The 20,392-nt window shown below is 61.2% G+C and overlaps 1 protein-coding gene across 1 annotated transcript; it reads right to left on the reverse strand.

The window, feature by feature from the left end:
• Positions 1-1,559: 1,559 nt before the first annotated feature.
• PPT2 (palmitoyl-protein thioesterase 2) lies at positions 1,560-19,716 on the reverse strand (the record flags this gene model as incomplete). The annotated part of the gene is made up of 9 exons (XM_080636307.1): positions 1,560-1,756; positions 5,565-5,619; positions 5,723-5,807; positions 7,643-7,726; positions 10,551-10,658; positions 13,674-13,769; positions 15,161-15,314; positions 19,406-19,553; positions 19,670-19,716. 9 exons carry the CDS (start codon positions 19,714-19,716, stop codon positions 1,613-1,615), a joined length of 921 nt encoding a protein of 306 aa, XP_080492433.1. The 3' UTR covers positions 1,560-1,612.
• Positions 19,717-20,392: the final 676 nt, after the last annotated feature.

The raw sequence follows: 20,392 nt of genomic DNA on the forward strand, positions 1-20,392 counted from the left end.
GCTCTGGGGGGGGTCACTTGTGGGGCCGGAAGGGGGGATGTGGGGGTCACTGCCCCACATACAGCCCCATAGACACCCATATAGAGCCCCATTGCCCCCCCCAGTAAAGGCCCCCAACCCTATATATAACCCTATAGGACCCCCACATAAGGCAACAGAGGCACGTATGGGGGGGGCGGGGGGGGAAGATCCTTTATTGGCCCCACATCCCCCCATAGCGCTATGGGGCACGGGGGGCCCGATCCCTGAGTGGGGGGGCACAGGGAGGTGATGGGGAACCCCCATAGGCCCTATAGGGCTCAGAGCCCCCCCAATACTGACCCCCAGCCCCCCCATGGGCCCCCCCCAGCCCCATAGCGTCCCATAGCAGAGCTGAGCATCACCATAAACCACCCCCACCGGGGCCTGTATCCCCCACATGGAGCCCCATAGCCCCAGTGCTGACCCATAAATAGCCCCAGAACCCCCCTATAGAGCTCCATACACCCCCATAGAACCCCACAGCCACCCTATACAGCCCCATAGCCCCACTGCTGCCTCATAAATAACCCCATGCCCTCCCATAGAGCACCATAACCCCCTATGCAGCCCCATAAATACCCCCATAACCCCCCTATAGAACCCCACAATCCCCTATAGAACCCCATAACCCCCCCTATAGAACCCAACAACCCCCCTATAGACCCCCCTATAGAACCCCACAATCCCCTATAGAACCCCATAACCCCCCCATAGAACCCCATAGACCCCCCATAGAACCCCCCAACCCTCTATAGAACCCCATAGACCCCCCTATAGAACCCCATAACCCCCTATAGAACCCCATAACCCCCTATAGAACCTTATATCCCCCCTATAGAACCCCATAATCCCCTATAGAACCTTATATCCCCCCCATAGAACCCCATAATCCCCTATAGAACCTTATATCCCCCCCATAGAACCCCATAATCCCCTATAGAACCTTATATCCCCCCCAATAGAACCCCATAATCCCCTATAGAATCTTATATCCCCCCTATAGAACCTTATATCCCCCATAGAGAACCCCATAACCCCCCATAGAACCCCATAACCCCCTATAGAACCTTATATCCCCCCATAGAACCCCATAACCCCCTATAGAACCTTATATCCCCCCCATAGAACCCCATAACCTCCTATAGAACCTTATATCCCCCCGTAGAACCCCATAACCCCCTATAGAACCTTATATCCCCCCTATAGAACCCCATAACCCCCCATAGAACCCCATAACCCCCTATAGAACCTTATATCCCCCCTATAGAACCTTATATCCCCCCCATAGAACCCCATAACCCCCCATAGAACCCCATAACCCCCTATAGAACCTTATATCCCCCCTATAGAACCCCATAACCCCCCATAGAACCCCATAACCCCCTATAGAACCCCATAACCCCCCATAGAACCCCATAACCCCCCATAGAACCCCATAACCCCCTATAGAACCCCATAACCCCCTATAGAACCTTATATCCCCCATAGAGAAACCCCCCCCCCCCCCCCCCCGAGCCCCCCCCCCAGCCCCAGCGCTGCCCCCCGGCGCGCCCCCCCGCGGCGGCAGCGCGCACTGTGGCGCCCCCTGGCGTCAGGTGAGCCAGGGCCGGATGCAGCGCTCGTAGACGGGGCGGAGCTGGTGCCAGGCCGTGTGCGGGACCCCCGGCACCGAGCACCCCCCCAGCGCCCCCCGCGCCGCCAGCGACCGGAGCCCGAACGAGTCCTGGGCATAGACCTGGGGGGGCAGGGGGGGGCAATGGGGGTCCCGCCCCACAAGTGGGGGCCCTGTGGGTCTCCATGGGTCCTGCCCCCCTACCCCCAAGTGTGGGTCTCTATGGGTCCTGTCCCCCAAGTGTGGGTCTCTATGGGTCCTGCCCCACAAGTGGGGGTCTCTATGGGTCCCGCCCCACAAGTGGGGGCCCTGTGGGTCTCTATGGGTCCTGCCCCCCTACCCCCAAGTGTGGGTCTCTATGGGTCCTGCCCCCCAAGTGTGAGTCTCTATGGGTCCTGCCCCACAAGTGGGGGTCTCTATGGGTCCTGCCCCACAAGTGGGGGCCCTGTGGGTTTCCATGGGTCCTGCCCCACAAGTGTGGGTCTCTATGGGTCCTGCCCCACAAGTGGGGGTCTCCATGGGTCCTGCCCCACAAGTGGGGGCCCTGTGGGTCTCTATGGGTCCCGCCCCACAAGTGGGGGCCCTGTGGGTCTCTATGGGTCCCGCCCCACAAGTGGGGGCCCTGTGGGTCTCCATGGGTCCTGACCCACAAGTGGGGGCCCTGTGGGTCTCCATGGGTCTTGCCCCACAAGTGGGGGCCCTGTGGGTCTCTATGGGTCCCGCCCCACAAGTGGGGGCCCTGTGGGTCTCTATGGGTCCTGCCCCACAAGTGGGGGCCCTGTGGGTCTCTATGGGTCCTGACCCACAAGTGGGGGCCCTGTGGGTCTCTATGGGTCCCGCCCCACAAGTGGGGGCCCTGTGGGTCTCCATGGGTCCTGCCCCCCTACCCCCAAGTGTGGGTCTCTATGGGTCCTGTCCCCCAAGTGTGGGTCTCTATGGGTCCTGCCCCACAAGTGGGGGTCTCTATGGGTCCCGCCCCACAAGTGGGGGCCCTGTGGGTCTCTATGGGTCCTGCCCCCCTACCCCCAAGTGTGGGTCTCTATGGGTCCTGCCCCCCAAGTGTGAGTCTCTATGGGTCCTGCCCCACAAGTGGGGGTCTCTATGGGTCCTGCCCCACAAGTGGGGGCCCTGTGGGTCTCCATGGGTCCTGCCCCACAAGTGTGGGTCTCTATGGGTCCTGCCCCACAAGTGGGGGTCTCCATGGGTCCTGCCCCACAAGTGGGGGCCCTGTGGGTCTCTATGGGTCCCGCCCCACAAGTGGGGGCCCTGTGGGTCTCTATGGGTCCCGCCCCACAAGTGGGGGCCCTGTGGGTCTCCATGGGTCCTGACCCACAAGTGGGAGCCCTGTGGGTCTCCATGGGTCTTGCCCCACAAGTGGGGGCCCTGTGGGTCTCTATGGGTCCCGCCCCACAAGTGGGGGCCCTGTGGGTCTCTATGGGTCCTGCCCCACAAGTGGGGGCCCTGTGGGTCTCTATGGGTCCTGACCCACAAGTGGGGGCCCTGTGGGTCTCTATGGGTCCTGCCCCACAAGTGGGGGCCCTGTGGGTCTCCATGGGTCCTGCCCCACAAGTGGGGGCCCTGTGGGTCTCCATGGGTCCTGCCCCACAAGTGGGGGCCCTGTGGGTCTCCATGGGTTCTGCCCCACAAGTGGGGGCCCTGTGGGTCTCTATGGGTCCTGCCCCACAAGTGAGGGCCCTGTGGGTCTCTATGGGTCCTGCCCCACAAGTGGGGGCCCTGTGGGTCTCTATGGGTCCTGCCCCACAAGTGGGGGTCTCTATGGGTCCTGCCCCACAAGTGGGGGCCCTGTGGGTCTCCATGGGTCCTGCCCCACAAGTGGGGGCCCTGTGGGTCTCTATGGGTCCTGCCCCACAAGTGGGGGCCCTGTGGGTCTCCATGGGTCCTGCCCCACAAGTGGGGGCCCTGTGGGTCTCTATGGGTCCTGCCCCACAAGTGGGGGCCCTGTGGGTCTCCATGGGTCCTGCCCCACAAGTGGGGGCCCTGTGGGTCTCCATGGGTCCTGCCCCACAAGTGGGGGCCCTGTGGGTCTCCATGGGTCCTGCCCCACAAGTGGGGGCCCTGTGGGTCTCTATGGGTCCTGCCCCACAAGTGGGGGCCCTGTGGGTCTCTATGGGTCCTGCCCCACAAGTGAGGGCCCTGTGGGTCTCTATGGGTCCTGCCCCACAAGTGGGGGCCCTGTGGGTCTCTATGGGTCCCGCCCCACAAGTGGGGGTCTCTATGGGTCCTGCCCCACAAGTGGGGGCCCTGTGGGTCTCCATGGGTCCTGCCCCACAAGTGGGGGCCCTGTGGGTCTCTATGGGTCCTGCCCCACAAGTGGGGGCCCTGTGGGTCTCCATGGGTCCTGCCCCACAAGTGGGGGCCCTGTGGGTCTCTATGGGTCCTGCCCCACAAGTGGGGGGTCTCTATGGGTCCCGCCCCATAAGTGGGGGCCCTGTGGGTCTCTATGGGTCCTGCCCCACAAGTGGGGGCCCTGTGGGTCTCCATGGGTCCCGCCCCACAAGTGGGGGCCCTGTGGGTCTCCATGGGTCCCGCCCCACAAGTGGGGGCCCTGTGGGTCTCCATGGGTCCCGCCCCACAAGTGGGGGCCCTGTGGGTCTCCATGGGTCCCGCCCCACAAGTGGGGGCCCTGTGGGTCTCCATGGGTCCCGCCCCACAAGTGGGGGCCCTGTGGGTCTCCATGGGTCCCGCCCCACAAGTGGGGGCCCTGTGGGTCTCCATGGGTCCCGCCCCACAAGTGGGGGCCCTGTGGGTCTCCATGGGTCCCGCCCCACAAGTGGGGGCCCTGTGGGTCTCCATGGGTCCCGCCCCACAAGTGGGGGCCCTGTGGGTCTCCATGGGTCCCGCCCCACAAGTGGGGGCCCTGTGGGTCTCTATGGGTCCTGCCCCACAAGTGGGGGCCCTGTGGGTCTCTATGGGTCCCGCCCCACAAGTGGGGGCCCTGTGGGTCTCTATGGGTCCTGCCCCACAAGTGGGGGTCTCTATGGGTCCTGCCCCACAAGTGGGGGCCCTGTGGGTCTCCATGGGTCCTGCCCCACAAGTGGGGTCCCTGTGGGTCTCTATGGGTCCTGCCCCCCTACCCCCAAGTGTGGGTCTCTATGGGTCCTGCCCCCCAAGTGTGGGTCTCTATTGGTCCTGCCCCACAAGTGGGGGTCTCTATGGGTCCCGCCCCACAAGTGGGGGCCCTGTGGGTCTCTATGGGTCCTGCCCCCCTACCCCCAAGTGTGGGTCTCTATGGGTCCTGCCCCCCAAGTGTGGGTCTCTATGGGTCCTGCCCCACAAGTGGGGGTCTCTATGGGTCCCGCCCCACAAGTGGGGGCCCTGTGGGTCTCCATGGGTCCTGCCCCACAAGTGGGGGTCTCTATGGGTCTTGCCCCACAAGTGGGGGCCCTGTGGGTCTCCATGGGTCCTGCCCCACAAGTGGGGGCCCTGTGGGTCTCTATGGGTCCTGCCCCACAAGTGGGGGCCCTGTGGGTCTCTATGGGTCCTGCCCCACGAGTGGGGGCCCTGTGGGTCTCTATGGGTCCTGCCCCACAAGTGGGGGCCCTGTGGGTCTCCATGGGTCCTGCCCCACAAGTGGGGTCCCTGTGGGTCTCTATGGGTCCTGCCCCCCTACCCCCAAGTGTGGGTCTCTATGGGTCCTGCCCCCAAGTGTGGGTCTCTATGGGTCCTGCCCCCCAAGTGTGGGTCCCACCCCCCAAGTGTGGGTCCCTGTAGGTCTCTATCGGTCCCGCCCCCAAAGTGTGGGTCCTGCCCCCCAAGTGTGGGTCCCTGTAGGTCTCTATGGGTCCTGCCCCCCAAGTGTGGGTCCCGCCCCACAAGTGGGGTTCTCTATGGGTCTCTATGGGTCCTGCCCCCCAAGTGTGGGTCCCGCCCCCCAAGTGTGGGTCCCGCCCCCCAAGTGTGGGTCCCGCACCTCCTGCGCCTGCATCTCCCGCACGGTCTCGTTGGCATCGTAGAAACCAAAGAAGCTTCAAGGGGACAAAGCCGGGGGTCAATGGAAGGCGGAGGGGGGAGGGTGTGGGGCTGCCCCCTAAGTGTGGGGCAGGCTTGGCTTGGGGGGCAGCCCCACACCTCGACTGCCAGGGGGTGATGACGCCGTCGTCGGGGCCCCCGATCAGCACCAGGCTCCGGATGCGCAGCAGGTTCCGCTTCCAGGCTAGGGGGAGATGTGGGCCAGGGCCTATAGAGGCTATGGGGTGATGGGGGGGGGGGGCCCATAGGGGCTATGCGGAGATGTGGGGCACAAGCACTGTGGTGGTTATGGGGCATGGTGGGACTGTCTATGGGGTGCTATGGAGTGTCCATAGGTCTCTATGGAGCGCAATGGGCTCTATGGGGCTCTATGGGCCTCTCTGAGTCTCTATGGGGCTCTATGGGGTCTCTATGGGGCTCTATGAGGTCTCTATGGGGCTCTATGGGGTCTCTATGGGGCTCTATGGGGTATCTATGGGTTCTCTATGGGGCTCTATGGGGTCTCTATGGGTCTCTATGGGGTCTCTATGGGTCTCTATGGGGCGTTATGGGGCTCTATGGGGCTCTATGGGGCTCTATGGGGTCTCTATGGGGCTCTATGGGGCTCTATGGGGCGCTATGGGTCTCTATGGGGTCTCTAGGGGTCTCTATGGGGTCTCTATGGGGCTCTATGGGGCTCTATGGGGCGCTATGGGGTCTCTATGGGTCTCTATGGGGTCTCTATGGGTCTCTATGGGGTCTCTATGGGTCTCTATGGGGTCTCTATGGGGTCTCTATGGGGCTCTATGAGGTCTCTGTGGGTCTCTATGGGGTCTCTATGGGTCTCTATGGGGTCTCTATGGGGTCTCTATGGGGTCTCTATGAGGTCTCTATGGGGTCTCTATGGGTCTCTATGGGGTCTCTATGGGGTCTCTATGGGGTCTCTATGGGTCTCTATGAGGTCTCTATGGGGCCTCTATGGGGTCTCTATGGGGTCTCTATGGGGTCTCTATGGGTCTCTATGGGGTCTCTATGGGTCTCTATGGGGTCTCTATGGGTCTCTATGAGGTCTCTATGGGTCTCTATGGGGTCTCTATGGGGTCTCTATGGGGTCTCTATGGGGTCTCTATGGGGTCTCTATGGGTCTCTATGAGGTCTCTATGGGTCTCTATGGGGTCTCTATGGGGTCTCTATGGGGTCTCTATGGGTCTCTATGGGTCTCTATGAGGTCTCTATGGGTCTCTATGGGGTCTCTATGGGTCTCTATGAGGTCTCTATGAGGTCTCTATGGATCTCTATGGGGTCTCTATGGGTCTCTATGGGTCTCTATGGGTCTCTATGAGGTCTCTATGAGGTCTCTATGGGTCTCTATGGGTCTCTATGGGGTCTCTATGGGTCTCTATGGGGTCTCTATGAGGTCTCTATGGGTCTCTATGAGGTCTCTATGGGTCTCTATGGGGTCTCTATGAGGTCTCTATGGGTCTCTATGAGGTCTCTATGAGGTCTCTATGAGGTCTCTATGGGGTCTCTATGGGTCTCTATGAGGTCTCTATGGGGTCTCTATGAGGTCTCTATGAGGTCTCTATGGGTCTCTATGAGGTCTCTATGGGTCTCTATGGGTCTCTATGGGGTCTCTATGGGGTCTCTATGGGGCTCTATGGGGTCTCTATGAGGTCTCTACGGGGTCTCTATGGGTCTCTATGAGGTCTCTATGAGGTCTCTATGGGTCTCTATGGGGCTCTATGAGGTCTCTATGGGTCTCTAGGGGTCTCTATGGGGTCTCTATGGGGTCTCTATGGGGCTCTATGGGGTCTCTATGGGGTCTCTATGGGTCTCTATGGGGTCTCTATGGGGTCTCTATGGGTCTCTATGGGGTCTCTATGGGGTCTCTATGGGGTCTCTATGGGTCTCTATGGGGTCTCTATGGGGTCTCTATGGGTCTCTATGAGGTCTCTATGGGGTCTCTATGGGGCTCTATGGGGTCTCTATGGGTCTCCATGGGGTCTCTATGGGGTCTCTATGGGGCTCTATGGGGCTCACCGGATGCATTCGGATGCAGTCTCTCATCGTTGAGCAGGGCCAGGAAGTTGCTGCTGTTCAGGTAAAGCTCCCGGTGGTGGGGGTCTGGGGGGGCAATGGGGACAATGGGGGGCAATGGGGGCAATGAGGGCAATGGGGGCAATGGGGGTAGTGGGGGCAATGGGGGCAATGAGGGCAATGGGGGCAATGGGGGTAGTGGGGGCAATGGGGGCAAGGGGGACAATGGGGGCAATGGGGGTAATGGGGGTAATGGGGGCAATGGGGGCAATGGGGACAATGGGGGCAATGGGGGTAATGGGGGCAATGGGGACAATGGGGACAATGGGGGCAATGGGGACAATGGGGGCAATGGGGGTAATGGGGGCAATGGGGGCAATGGGGACAATGGGGGCAATGGGGGTAATGGGGGCAATGGGGACAATGGGGACAATGGGGGCAATGGGGGTAATGGGGGCAATGGGGGCAATGGGGACAATGGGGGTAATGGGGGTAATGGGGACAATGGGGGCAATGGGGGTAATGGGGGTAATGGGGGCAATGGGGACAATGGGGACAATGGGGGCAATGGGGGTAATGGGGACAATGGGGGTAATGGGGGTAATGGGGACAATGGGGACAATGGGGGCAATGGGGACAATGGGGGCAATGGGGGTAATGGGGGCAATGGGGGGCAATGGGGACAATGGGGGCAATGGGGGTAATGGGGGCAATGGGGGCAATGGGGGCAATGGGGGTAATGGGGGCAATGGGGACAATGGGGACAATGGGGACAATGGGGACAATGGGGGCAATGGGGACAATGGGGGTAATGGGGGCAATGGGGACAATGGGGACAATGGGGGTAATGGGGGCAATGGGGACAATGGGGACAATGGGGACAATGGGGGCAATGGGAGTAATGGGAGCAATGGGGGCAATGGGGGCAATGGGGACAATGGGGACAATGGGGGTAATGGGGGCAATGGGGGCAATGGGGGCAATGGGGACAATGGGGACAATGGGGGCAATGGGGGCAATGGGGGCAATGGGGACAATGGGGACAATGGGGACAATGGGGGTAATGGGGGTAATGGGGGCAATGGGGGTAATGGGGACAATGGGGACAATGGGGGCAATGGGGGCAATGGGGGTAATGGGAGCAATGGGGGCAATGGGGGCAATGGGGACAATGGGGACAATGGGGGTAATGGGGGCAATGGGGGCAATGGGGGCAATGGGGACAATGGGGGCAATGGGGGTAATGGGGACAATGGGGACAATGGGGGTAATGGGGACAATGGGGACAATGGGGACAATGGGGGCAATGGGGGTAATGGGGACAATGGGGACAATGGGGGCAATGGGGGTAATGGGGACAATGGGGGCAATGGGGACAATGGGGGCAATGGGGGCAATGGGGACAATGGGGACAATGGGGGCAATGGGGGTAATGGGGACAATGGGGGCAATGGGGGCAATGGGGGCAATGGGGGCAATGGGGGCAATGGGGGTAATGGGGGCAATGGGGGTAATGGGGTCAGTTTGGGGTCAGTTTGGGTCAGTTTGGGTCAGTTTCGGGGCAGTTTGGGGCAGTTTGGGTCAGTTTGGGGCGGTTTGGGTCAGTTTGGGTCAGTTTGGGTCAGTTTGGGGCGGTTTGGGGCAGTTTGGGGCAGTTTGGGGCAGTTTGGGTCAGTTTGGGTCAGTTTGGGTCAGTTTGGGTCAGTTTGGGTCAGTTTGGGTCAGTTTGGGTCGGTTTGGGGCAGTTTGGGTCAGTTTAGGGCGGTTTGGGGTCAGTTTGGGGTCAGTTTGGGGCGGTTTGGGTCAGTTTGGGGTCAGTTTGGGGTCAGTTTGGGGTCAGTTTGGGGCGGTTTGGGTCAGTTTAGGGCGGTTTGGGGTCAGTTTGGGTCAGTTTGGGTCAGTTTGGGTCAGTTTGGGGTCAGTTTGGGTCAGTTTGGGGTCAGTTTGGGGCGGTTTGGGTCAGTTTAGGGCGGTTTGGGGTCAGTTTGGGTCAGTTTGGGTCAGTTTGGGTCAGTTTGGGTCAGTTTAGGGCGGTTTGGGGTCAGTTTGGGGTCAGTTTGGGGCGGTTTGGGTCAGTTTGGGGTCAGTTTGGGTCAGTTTGGGGCAGTTTGGGGCAGTTTGGGGCAGTTTGGGTCAGTTTGGGTCAGTTTGGGTCAGTTTGGGTCAGTTTGGGGTCAGTTTGGGGCAGTTTGGGGTCAGTTTGGGTCGGTTTGGGTCGGTTTGGGGTCAGTTTGGGTCAGTTTGGGTCAGTTTGGGTCAGTTTGGGGTCAGTTTGGGGCGGTTTGGGTCGGTTTGGGTCAGTTTGGGTCAGTTTGGGTCAGTTTGGGGTCAGTTTGGGTCAGTTTGGGTCAGTTTGGGTCAGTTTGGGTCAGTTTGGGTCAGTTTGGGTCAGTTTGGGGTCAGTTTGGGGCGGTTTGGGTCGGTTTGGGTCAGTTTGGGTCAGTTTGGGTCGGTTTGGGTCGGTTTGGGGTCAGTTTGGGTCAGTTTGGGTCAGTTTGGGTCAGTTTGGGGTCAGTTTGGGTCGGTTTGGGTCGGTTTGGGTCAGTTTGGGTCAGTTTGGGTCGGTTTGGGTCAGTTTGGGGTCAGTTTGGGTCGGTTTGGGTCAGTTTGGGTCAGTTTGGGTCGGTTTGGGTCGGTTTGGGTCAGTTTGGGTCGGTTTGGGGCAGTTTGGGTCAGTTTGGGTCAGTTTGGGTCAGTTTGGGTCAGTTTGGGGCGGTTTGGGGCAGTTTGGGTCAGTTTGGGTCAGTTTGGGGTCAGTTTGGGTCGGTTTGGGTCAGTTTGGGTCAGTTTGGGTCGGTTTGGGTCGGTTTGGGTCAGTTTGGGTCGGTTTGGGGCAGTTTGGGTCAGTTTGGGTCAGTTTGGGGTCAGTTTGGGTCGGTTTGGGTCGGTTTGGGGCAGTTTGGGCCCTGACCGTTCCAGTAGTTGCAGATGGAGACGCCCTGGCCCAGGGGGGTGTAGCACAGCCGGTACAGGTTGGACTTCATGTGCCGCGGGAAGAGCCACTTCAGGTAGTCAGTGTCTGCGGGACCCACAGCGCCCCATAGGGACCATGGGGACCCACAGCGCCCCATAGGGACCCATAGGGACCCACAGCGCCCCACAGCGACCCATAGGGACCCACAGCGCCCCATAGCGACCCATAGGGACCCACAGCGCCCCACAGCGACCATGGGGACCCATAGCGACCCATAGGGACCATGGGGACCCACAGCGCCCCATAGGGACCCATAGGGACCCACAGCGCCCCATAGGGACCCATAGGGACCCACAGCGCCCCATAGGGACCCATAGGGACCCACAGCGACCATGGGGACCCACAGCGCCCCATAGCGACCCATAGGGACCCACAGCGCCCCATAGGGACCCATAGGGACCCACAGCGCCCCATAGGGACCCATAGGGACCCACAGCGACCATGGGGACCCACAGCGCCCCATAGCGACCCATAGGGACCCACAGCGCCCCATAGGGACCCATAGGGACCCACAGCGACCATGGGGACCCACAGCGCCCCATAGCGACCCATAGGGACCCACAGCGCCCCATAGGGACCCATAGGGACCCACAGCGCCCCATAGGGACCCATAGGGACCCACAGCGACCATGGGGACCCACAGCGCCCCATAGCGACCCACAGGGACCCACAGCGACCATGGGGACCCACAGCGCCCCACAGCGACCATGGGGACCCACAGCGCCCCACAGCGACCATGGGGACCCACAGCGACCCATAGGGACCATGGGGACCCACAGCGCCCCACAGCGACCATGGGGACCCACAGCGCCCCACAGCGACCATGGGGACCCACAGCGACCCATAGGGACCATGGGGACCCACAGCGCCCCACAGCGACCATGGGGACCCACAGCGACCCATAGGGACCATGGGGACCCACAGCGCCCCACAGCGACCATGGGGACCCACAGCGCCCCACAGCGACCATGGGGACCCACAGCGACCCATAGGGACCATGGGGACCCACAGCGCCCCACAGCGACCATGGGGACCCACAGCGACCCATAGGGACCATGGGGACCCACAGCGCCCCATAGCGACCATGGGGACCCACAGCGCCCCACAGCGACCCATAGGGACCCACAGCGCCCCATAGCGACCATGGGGACCCACAGCGCCCCATAGCGACCCATAGGGACCCACAGCGCCCCATAGGGACCCATAGGGACCCACAGCGCCCCACAGCGACCCACAGGGACCCACAGCGCCCCACAGCGACCATGGGGACCCACAGCGACCCATAGGGACCATGGGGACCCACAGCGCCCCATAGGGACCCATAGGGACCCACAGCGCCCCACAGCGACCATGGGGACCCACAGCGCCCCACAGCGACCATGGGGACCCACAGCGACCCATAGGGACCATGGGGACCCACAGCGCCCCACAGCGACCATGGGGACCCACAGCGACCCACAGCGACCATGGGGACCCACAGCGACCATGGGGACCCATAGGGACCCATAGCGAGCATGGGAACCCATAGGGATCATAGGGACCCACAGCGCCCCACAGCAACCATGGGGACCCATAGCAACCCATAGCAACCATGGGGACCCATAGGGATCATAGGGACCATAGGGACCCATAGCGACCATGGGGACCCATAGGGATCATAGGGACCATAGGGACCCATAGGGACCATAGGGACCATAGGGACACATAGGGACCCATAGCGACCATGGGGACCCATAGGGACCCATAGGGACCCATAGGGACCATGGGGACCCATAGGGATCATAGAGACCCACAGCGCCCCATAGCAACCCTGGGGACCCATAGGGACTCATAGGGACCCATAGCGACCATGGGGACCCATAGAGATCATAGGGACCCACAGCGCCCCAGAGCAACCATGGGGACCCACAGCGACCCATAGCGACCATGGGGACCCATAGGGATCATAGGGACCCACAGCGCCCCATAGTGACCATAGGGACCATAGGCACCCATAGGGACCCATAGGGACCCATAGAGACCATAGAGACCCATAGAGACCCCATAGGGACCCACAGAGACTCATAGAGACCCCATAGAGACGCATAGAGACCCATGGAGTCCCCATAGAGACCCCCTAGAGACCCCATAGAGACCCCATAGAGACCCCATAGATACCCATAGAGACCCATAGAGACCCCATAGAGACCCCATAGAGACCTCATAGAGACCTCATAGAGACCCCATAGAGACCCATAGAGACCCCATAGAGACCCCATAGAGACCCCATAGAGACCTCATAGAGACCCATAGAGACCCATAGAGACCCCATAGAGACCCCATAGAGACCTCATAGAGACCCCATAGAGACCCCATAGATACCCATAGAGACCCATAGAGACCCCATAGAGACCCCATAGAGACCTCATAGAGACCTCATAGAGACCCCATAGAGACCCCATAGAGACCCCATAGAGACCCCATAGATACCCATAGAGACCCATAGAGACCCCATAGAGACCCCATAGAGACCTCATAGAGACCTCATAGAGACCCCATAGAGACCCATAGAGACCCCATAGAGACCTCATAGAGACCCATAGAGACCCCATAGAGACCTCATAGAGACCCCATAGAGACCCCATAGAGACCCCATAGAGACCTCATAGAGACCCCATAGAGACCCCATAGAGACCCCATAGAGACCCCATAGAGACCCATAGAGACCCCATAGAGACCCATAGAGACCCCATAGAGACCCCATAGAGACCTCATAGAGACCCATAGAGACCCCATAGAGACCCCCTAGAGACCCCCTAGAGACCCCATAGAGACCCATAGAGACCCCATAGAGACCCATAGAGACCCATAGACATCTACAGCGACCCACAGAGACCCATAGCGACCCATAGATCCCATAGCAACACAGAGAGCCTATGGGGACCCACAGACCCCCATAACCCCCTCAGAAGCCCCATTAGGACCCCCATCACCCCCATAGGAATGCCCCATAGCCCCATAGGGACCCCATAGCCCCCCATAGGGCCCCCATAGCCCCCCATAGGGCCCCACAGCGCTCACCCCCGTACTGCCCCATCTGGGGGGCCGCCAGCGAGATGAAGCTGTGCACGTTGTGGTTGGGGGTCGTGGCCAAGAGCGCCCGGCAGATGAGGCCCCCTGCGCCCCATAGAGCCCCACAGGGAGCCATAGAGCCCCGTGAGCCCCATAGGGACCCATAGAGCCCCATAGAGACCCCACTGAGCCCCATAGACCAGCACGGGTCCCATAGACCCACCCCATGGACACCCACTGGAGACCACCCATAGCCCCCCCCATTGACTCCATAGCCCCTATGGGCTCCCATTGACCCCACTGATCCCCATTGACCCCACTGATCCCCATTGACCCCACTGATCCCCATTGATCCCCATTGATCCCCATTGATCCCCATTGACCCCCACTGACCCCCATTGATCCCCATTGACCCCCATTGAACCCCATTGATCCCCATTGCCCCCATTGACCCCCATTGACTCCCATTGATCTCCATTGACCCCCATTGAACCCCATTGACCCCATTGAACCCCCTTGACCCCCACTGATCCCCATTGACCCCCACTGACCCCCATTGATCCCCATTGACCCCCATTGAACCCCCTTGACCCCCATTGATACCCATTGACTCCCACTGACCCCCATTGATCCCCATTGACCCCCACTGAACCCCCTTGACCCCCATTGATACCCATTGACCCCCACTGACCCCCATTGATCCCCATTGACCCCCATTGAACCCCCTTGACCCCCATTGATACCCATTGACTCCCACTGACCCCCATTGATCCCCATTGACCCCCACTGAACCCCCTTGACCCCCATTGATACCCATTGACCCCCACTGACCCCCATTGATCCCCATTGACCCCCATTGAACCCCCTTGACCCCCATTGATACCCATTGACCCCCACTGACCCCCATTGATCCCCATTGACCCCCATTGATCCCCCTTGACCCCCATTGATCCCCATTGACCCCCACTGACCCCCATTGATCCCCATTGACCCCCATTGATCCCCATTGACCCCACTGAACCCCATTGACCCCCATTGACCCCATTGAACCCCCTTGACCCCCCTTGAACCCCATTGATCCCCATTGCCCCCATTGACTCCCACTGATCCCCATTGACCCCCATTGACCCCACTGACCCCCATTGAACCCATTGAGCCCCATTGAGCCCCATTGATCCCCACTGACCCCCATTGACTCCATTGATCCCCATTGCCCCCATTGCCCCCCATTGCCCCCTTACCCCCATTGCCCCCCATTGCCCCCATTGCCCCCATTGCCCCCCATTGCCCCCTTACCCCCATTGCCCCCGTTGCCCCCATTGCCCCCGTTGCCCCCATTGCCCCCATTGCCCCCATTGCCCCCCATTGCCCCCATTGCCCCCATTGCCCCCGTTGCCCCCATTGCCCCCATTGCCCCCATTGCCCCCATTGCCCCCCATTGCCCCCATTGCCCCCATTGCCCCCATTGCCCCCATTGCCCCCCTTTGCCCCCTTACCCTGGCTGTACCCCACCAGGTGCACCCCATCGGCCGCATTGGCCATGATGGGCTCCAGCGCCCGCCGGAAGCCCTCGACCTGCACCCAAAGGGGCCGCAGCGACGCCCCCCGGTCAAAGAGGTCCAGGACGGTGACCTCGGTGCCAGGGTGGCTCTGTGGGGCAGCCCCATAGCGGGGACGGGCTCAGGGGGGGCTCTGTGGGGCAGCCCCATAGCGGGGACGGGGGCAGGGGGGGCTCTGTGGGGCAGCCCCATAGCGGGGATGGGCTCAGGGGGGGCTCTGTGGGGCAGCCCCATAGCGGGAACGGGGGTAGGGGGGGCTCTGTGGGGCAGCCCCATAGCGGGGACGGGCTCAGGGGGGGCTCTGTGGGGCAGCCCCATAGCGGGGACGGGGTCAGGGGGGGCTCTGTGGGGCAGCCCCATAGCGGGGACGGGGGCAGGGGGGGCTCTGTGGGGCAGCCCCATAGCGGCGATGGGGTCAGGGGGGGCTCTGTGGGGCAGCCCCATAGCGGCGACGGGGGCAGGGGGGGCTCTGTGGGGCAGCCCCATAGCGGGGACGGGCTCAGGGGGGGCTCTGTGGGGCAGCCCCATAGCGGGGACGGGGGCAGGGGGGGCTCTGTGGGGCAGCCCCATAGCGGGGACGGGCTCAGGGGGGGCTCTGTGGGGCAGCCCCATAGCGGGGACGGGCTCAGGGGGGGCTCTGTGGGGCAGCCCCATAGCGGGGACGGGCTCAGGGGGGGCTCTGTGGGGCAGCCCCATAGCGGGGACGGGCTCAGGGGGGGCTCTGTGGGGCAGCCCCATAGCGGGGACGGGCTCAGGAGGGGCTCTGTGGGGCAGCCCCATAGCGGGGACGGGCTCAGGGGGGGCTCTGTGGGGCAGCCCCATAGCGGGGACGGGGGCAGGGGGGGCTCTGTGGGGCAGCCCCATAGCGGGGACGGGGGCAGGGGGGGCTCTGTGGGGCAGCCCCATAGCGGGGACGGGGTCAGGGGGGGCTCTGTGGGGCAGCCCCATAGCGGGGACGGGGTCAGGGGGGACTCTGTGGGGCAGCCCCATAGCGGGGACGGGCTCAGGGGGGGCTCTGTGGGGCAGCCCCATAGCGGGGACGGGCTCAGGGGGGGCTCTGTGGGGCAGCCCCATAGCGGGGACGGGCTCAGGGTGGCTCTGTGGGGCAGCCCCATAGCGGGGACGGGGTCAGGGGGGGCTCTGTGGGGCAGCCCCATAGCGGGGACGGGCGCAGGGGGGGCTCTGTGGGGCAGCCCCATAGCGGGGATGGGCTCGGGGGGGCTCTGTGGGGCAGCCCCATAGCGGGATCGGGGGTAGGGGGGCCTCTGTGGGGCAGCCCCATAGCGGCGATGGGGTCAGGGGGGGCTCTGTGGGGCAGCCCCATAGCGGGGACGGGCTCAGGGGGGGCTCTGTGGGGCAGCCCCATAGCGGGGACGGGGGCAGGGGGGGCTCTGTGGGGCAGCCCCATAGCGGGGACGGGCTCAGGGGGGGCTCTGTGGGGCAGCCCCATAGCGGGGACGGGCTCAGGGGGGGCTCTGTGGGGCAGCCCCATAGCGGGGACGGGCTCAGGGTGGCTCTGTGGGGCAGCCCCATAGCGGGGACGGGGTCAGGGGGGGCTCTGTGGGGCAGCCCCATAGCGGGGACGGGCTCAGGGGGGGCTCTGTGGGGCAGCCCCATAGCGGCGATGGGGTCAGGGGGGGCTCTGTGGGGCAGCCCCATAGCGGGAACGGGCTCAGGGGGGGCTCTGTGGGGCAGCCCCATAGCGGGGACGGGCTCAGGGGGGGCTCTGTGGGGCAGCCCCATAGCGGGGATGGGCTCAGGGGGGGCTCTGTGGGGCAGCCCCATAGCGGGGACGGGCTCAGGGGGGGCTCTGTGGGGCAGCCCCATAGCGGGGACGGGCTCAGGGGGGGCTCTGTGGGGCAGCCCCATAGCGGGGACGGGCTCAGGGGGGGCTCTGTGGGGCAGCCCCATAGCGGGGACGGGCTCAGGGGGGGCTCTGTGGGGCAGCCCCATAGCGGGGACGGGGGCAGGGGGGGCTCTGTGGGGCAGCCCCATAGCGGGGACGGGCTCAGGGGGGGCTCTGTGGGGCAGCCCCATAGCGGGGACGGGCTCAGGGGGGGCTCTGTGGGGCAGCCCCATAGCAGAGGGGGTATTTTGGGCTATTTTGGGTTATTTTGGGTTATTTTGGGCTATTTTGAGCTATTTTTGGCCTATTTTGGGTTATTTTGGGTTATTTTGGGCTATTTTGGGCTATTTTTTGCCTATTTTGGGCTATTTTGGGTTATTTTGGGCTATTTTGCGCTGTTTTTGGCCTATTTGGGGTTATTTTAGGTTATTTGGGGCTATTTTGAGCTATTTTTGGCCTATTTTGGGTTATTTTGGGTTATTTTGGGCTATTTTGGGCTATTTTTTGCCTATTTTGGGCTATTTTGGGTTATTTTGGGCTATTTTGGGCTATTTTTTGCCTATTTTGGATTATTTTGGGTTATTTTGGGCTATTTTGGGCTATTTTTGGCCTTTTTTGGGCTATTTTGGGTTATTTTGGGCTATTTTGCGCTGTTTTTGGCCTATTTGGGGTTATTTTAGGTTATTTGGGGCTATTTTGGGCTATTTTTGGCCTTTTTTGGCTTATTTTGGGTTATTTTGGGCTATTTTGAGCTATTTTTGGCCTATTTTGGGTTATTTTGGGTTATTTTGGGCTATTTTGGGCTATTTTTTGCCTATTTTGGGCTATTTTGGGTTATTTTGGGCTATTTTGCGCTGGTTTTGGCCTATTTTGGGTTATTTTAGGTTATTTTGGGCTATTTTGGGCTATTTTTGGCCTTTTTTGGGCTATTTTGGGTTATTTTGGGCTATTTTGCGCTATTTTTGGCCTATTTTGGATTATTTTGGGTTATTTTGGGCTATTTTGGGCTATTTTTGGCCTTTTTTGGGCTATTCTGCCATAATTTGGCGCATTTTGGGTTATTTGGGGCTATTTCGGCCCATTTTGTGGCTATTTTGGTCTAATCTGCTCCATTTTGCCCCCTTTTGGTGTTTTTTGGCCCATTTGGGTGTAATTTCGGGCTCTTTTGGGCCCTTTCGCTCCAATTTGGTCAATTTGGGCACAATTGGGCTCGTTTGGGGCTATTTTGGGCAATTTTGGCACAATTTTGCCCTCTTTGGGGGCTATTTTGGGCCGGTTTCTCTCTCTTTGGGGCGATTTTGGCTTGTTTGGAGCTATTTCGGGGCTAATTTTGCCTATTTTGCGCTACTTTGCCCTATTTTTGCCTAATTTGGCCTATTTTGGCCTTTTGCGCCCTGCTTTGAGGTCATTTTTGGGTCTATTTCGCCCTATTTCGGGGCCGTTCCCCCCCCCGCTCCCATCCCCGCATCCGCGGCCGGTTCCATTCGCACCGCGCGGGGGGGGGAGTGTTCGGTCCCTTTTGGCCCATTTTGGGTCTATTCTCACCTATTTTGGGTCTATTCTCACCTATTTTGGGTCTATTCTCACCTACTTTCCGCCTATTTTCTCCTATTTTGAGTTATTTTGACCTCTTTTGTGCCTATTTTGGGTCTATTTCGCCCTATTTCGGGGCCGCTCCCATCCCGCATCCGCGGCCGGTTCCATTCGCACCGCGCGGGGGGGGTTCGGTCCCTTTTGGCCCATTTTGGGTCTATTCTCACCTATTTGGGGTCTATTCTCACCTATTTGGGGTCTATTCTCACCTATTTTCCGCCTGTTTTCCCCTGGTTTGGGGTATTTTGACCTATTCGCGTCTATTTTGGGTCTATTTCGCCCTATTTCGGGTCCGCTCCCATCCCCGCATCCGCGGCCGGTTCCATTCGCACCACGCGGGGGGGGGTTCGGTCCCTTTTGGCCCATTTTGGGTCTATTCTCACCTATTTGGGGTCTATTCTCACCTATTTGGGGTCTATCTCACCTATTTGGGGTCTATTCTCACCTATTTGGGGTCTATTCTCACCTATTTGGGGTCTATTCTCACCTATTTGGGGTCTATTCTCACCTATTTTCCGCCTGTTTTCCCCTGGTTTGGGGTATTTTGACCTATTTCGCGTCTATTTGGGGTCTATTTCGCTCTATTTCGGGTCCGCTCCCATCCCTGCGGCCTCGGCGGCGCAGGCCGCGGCCTGTTCCATTCGCCCTGCGCCGGGGGGGCGGGGGGGTGCGCGCCCTTTGGGTCCCTGTGGGCTCTGTTTTTGGGGGGGTTTCGGGGGGTTTCGGGTCCGCTCGGGCCGCACCTCGTTGATGAAGGCGCGGAGGCTGCGGAAGTCGCCGGGGCTGTCGAAGAGGCCGTGCACGATCACCACGGGCCGGTGCGCGCCCCCCGGGCCCCCCCACAGCAGCGCCAGCGCCACCAGCACCGCGGGACCCAACCACCGGCGGCACCTGGGGGGGGGGGGGGGACGGGGGGGGGGGACGGGGGACTCCGGTTACACCGGGGTCAAACCGGGACACAAAGAGGGGGGGTTCCCCAGCTCCCCACCCCCCCCCCCCCCCCGCACCGAGCGGTGTTTACCTGCCGGCTCCCCGCCCCCATCGCTGACGTCATTTCCGGAGGAGGAGGCACTCCCCCCCTTCTTCTTCTTCTCTCCACACACCCCCCCCCCCCCCCCCGGCCGCTTGCGAATGGTTCCGCCCCGCGCGGTGAGCTCCGCCCCCTTCGGCTGAAGCCACGCCCCCCAAACGGGAAGCCACGCCCCCTGCGGGCTCCTCCCCGCGCCCTCCCACCCCCGCCACGGTTGTGGTTATGGGGCGCTGATGGGTCCCTATGGGCAGCTTATGGGGCACTTATGGGGCACTGGGAGTCACTTATGGGTCCCTAAAGGGCCACTGGGGGTATTTATGGGTCCCTATGGGGCACTTATGGGGCACTGAGGGCATTTATGGGTCCCTATGGGGCACTTATGGGGCACTGGAGTCACTTATGGGGCACTGGGGGCATTTATGGGTCCCTATGGGGCACTTATGGGCACTGGGAGTCACTTATGGGGCACTGAGGGTAGTTATGGGCCTCTATGGGGCACTTATGGGGCCCTTATGGGGCACGGGGGGTATTTTTGGGTCCCTATGGGGCACTTGTGAGACACTTATGGGGCACGGGGGGTATTTATGGGTCCCTATGGAGCACTTATGGGGCACTTATGGGGTATTTATAGGTCCCTATGGGGCACTCATGGGGCAGTGGGGGTATTTATGGGTCTCTATGGGGCACTTATGGGGCACTG

The sequence above is a fragment of the Psittacula echo genome (genome assembly GCF_963264785.1).
Source record: "Psittacula echo genome assembly, chromosome: 31".
NCBI lineage: Eukaryota > Metazoa > Chordata > Aves > Psittaciformes > Psittacidae > Psittacula > Psittacula echo.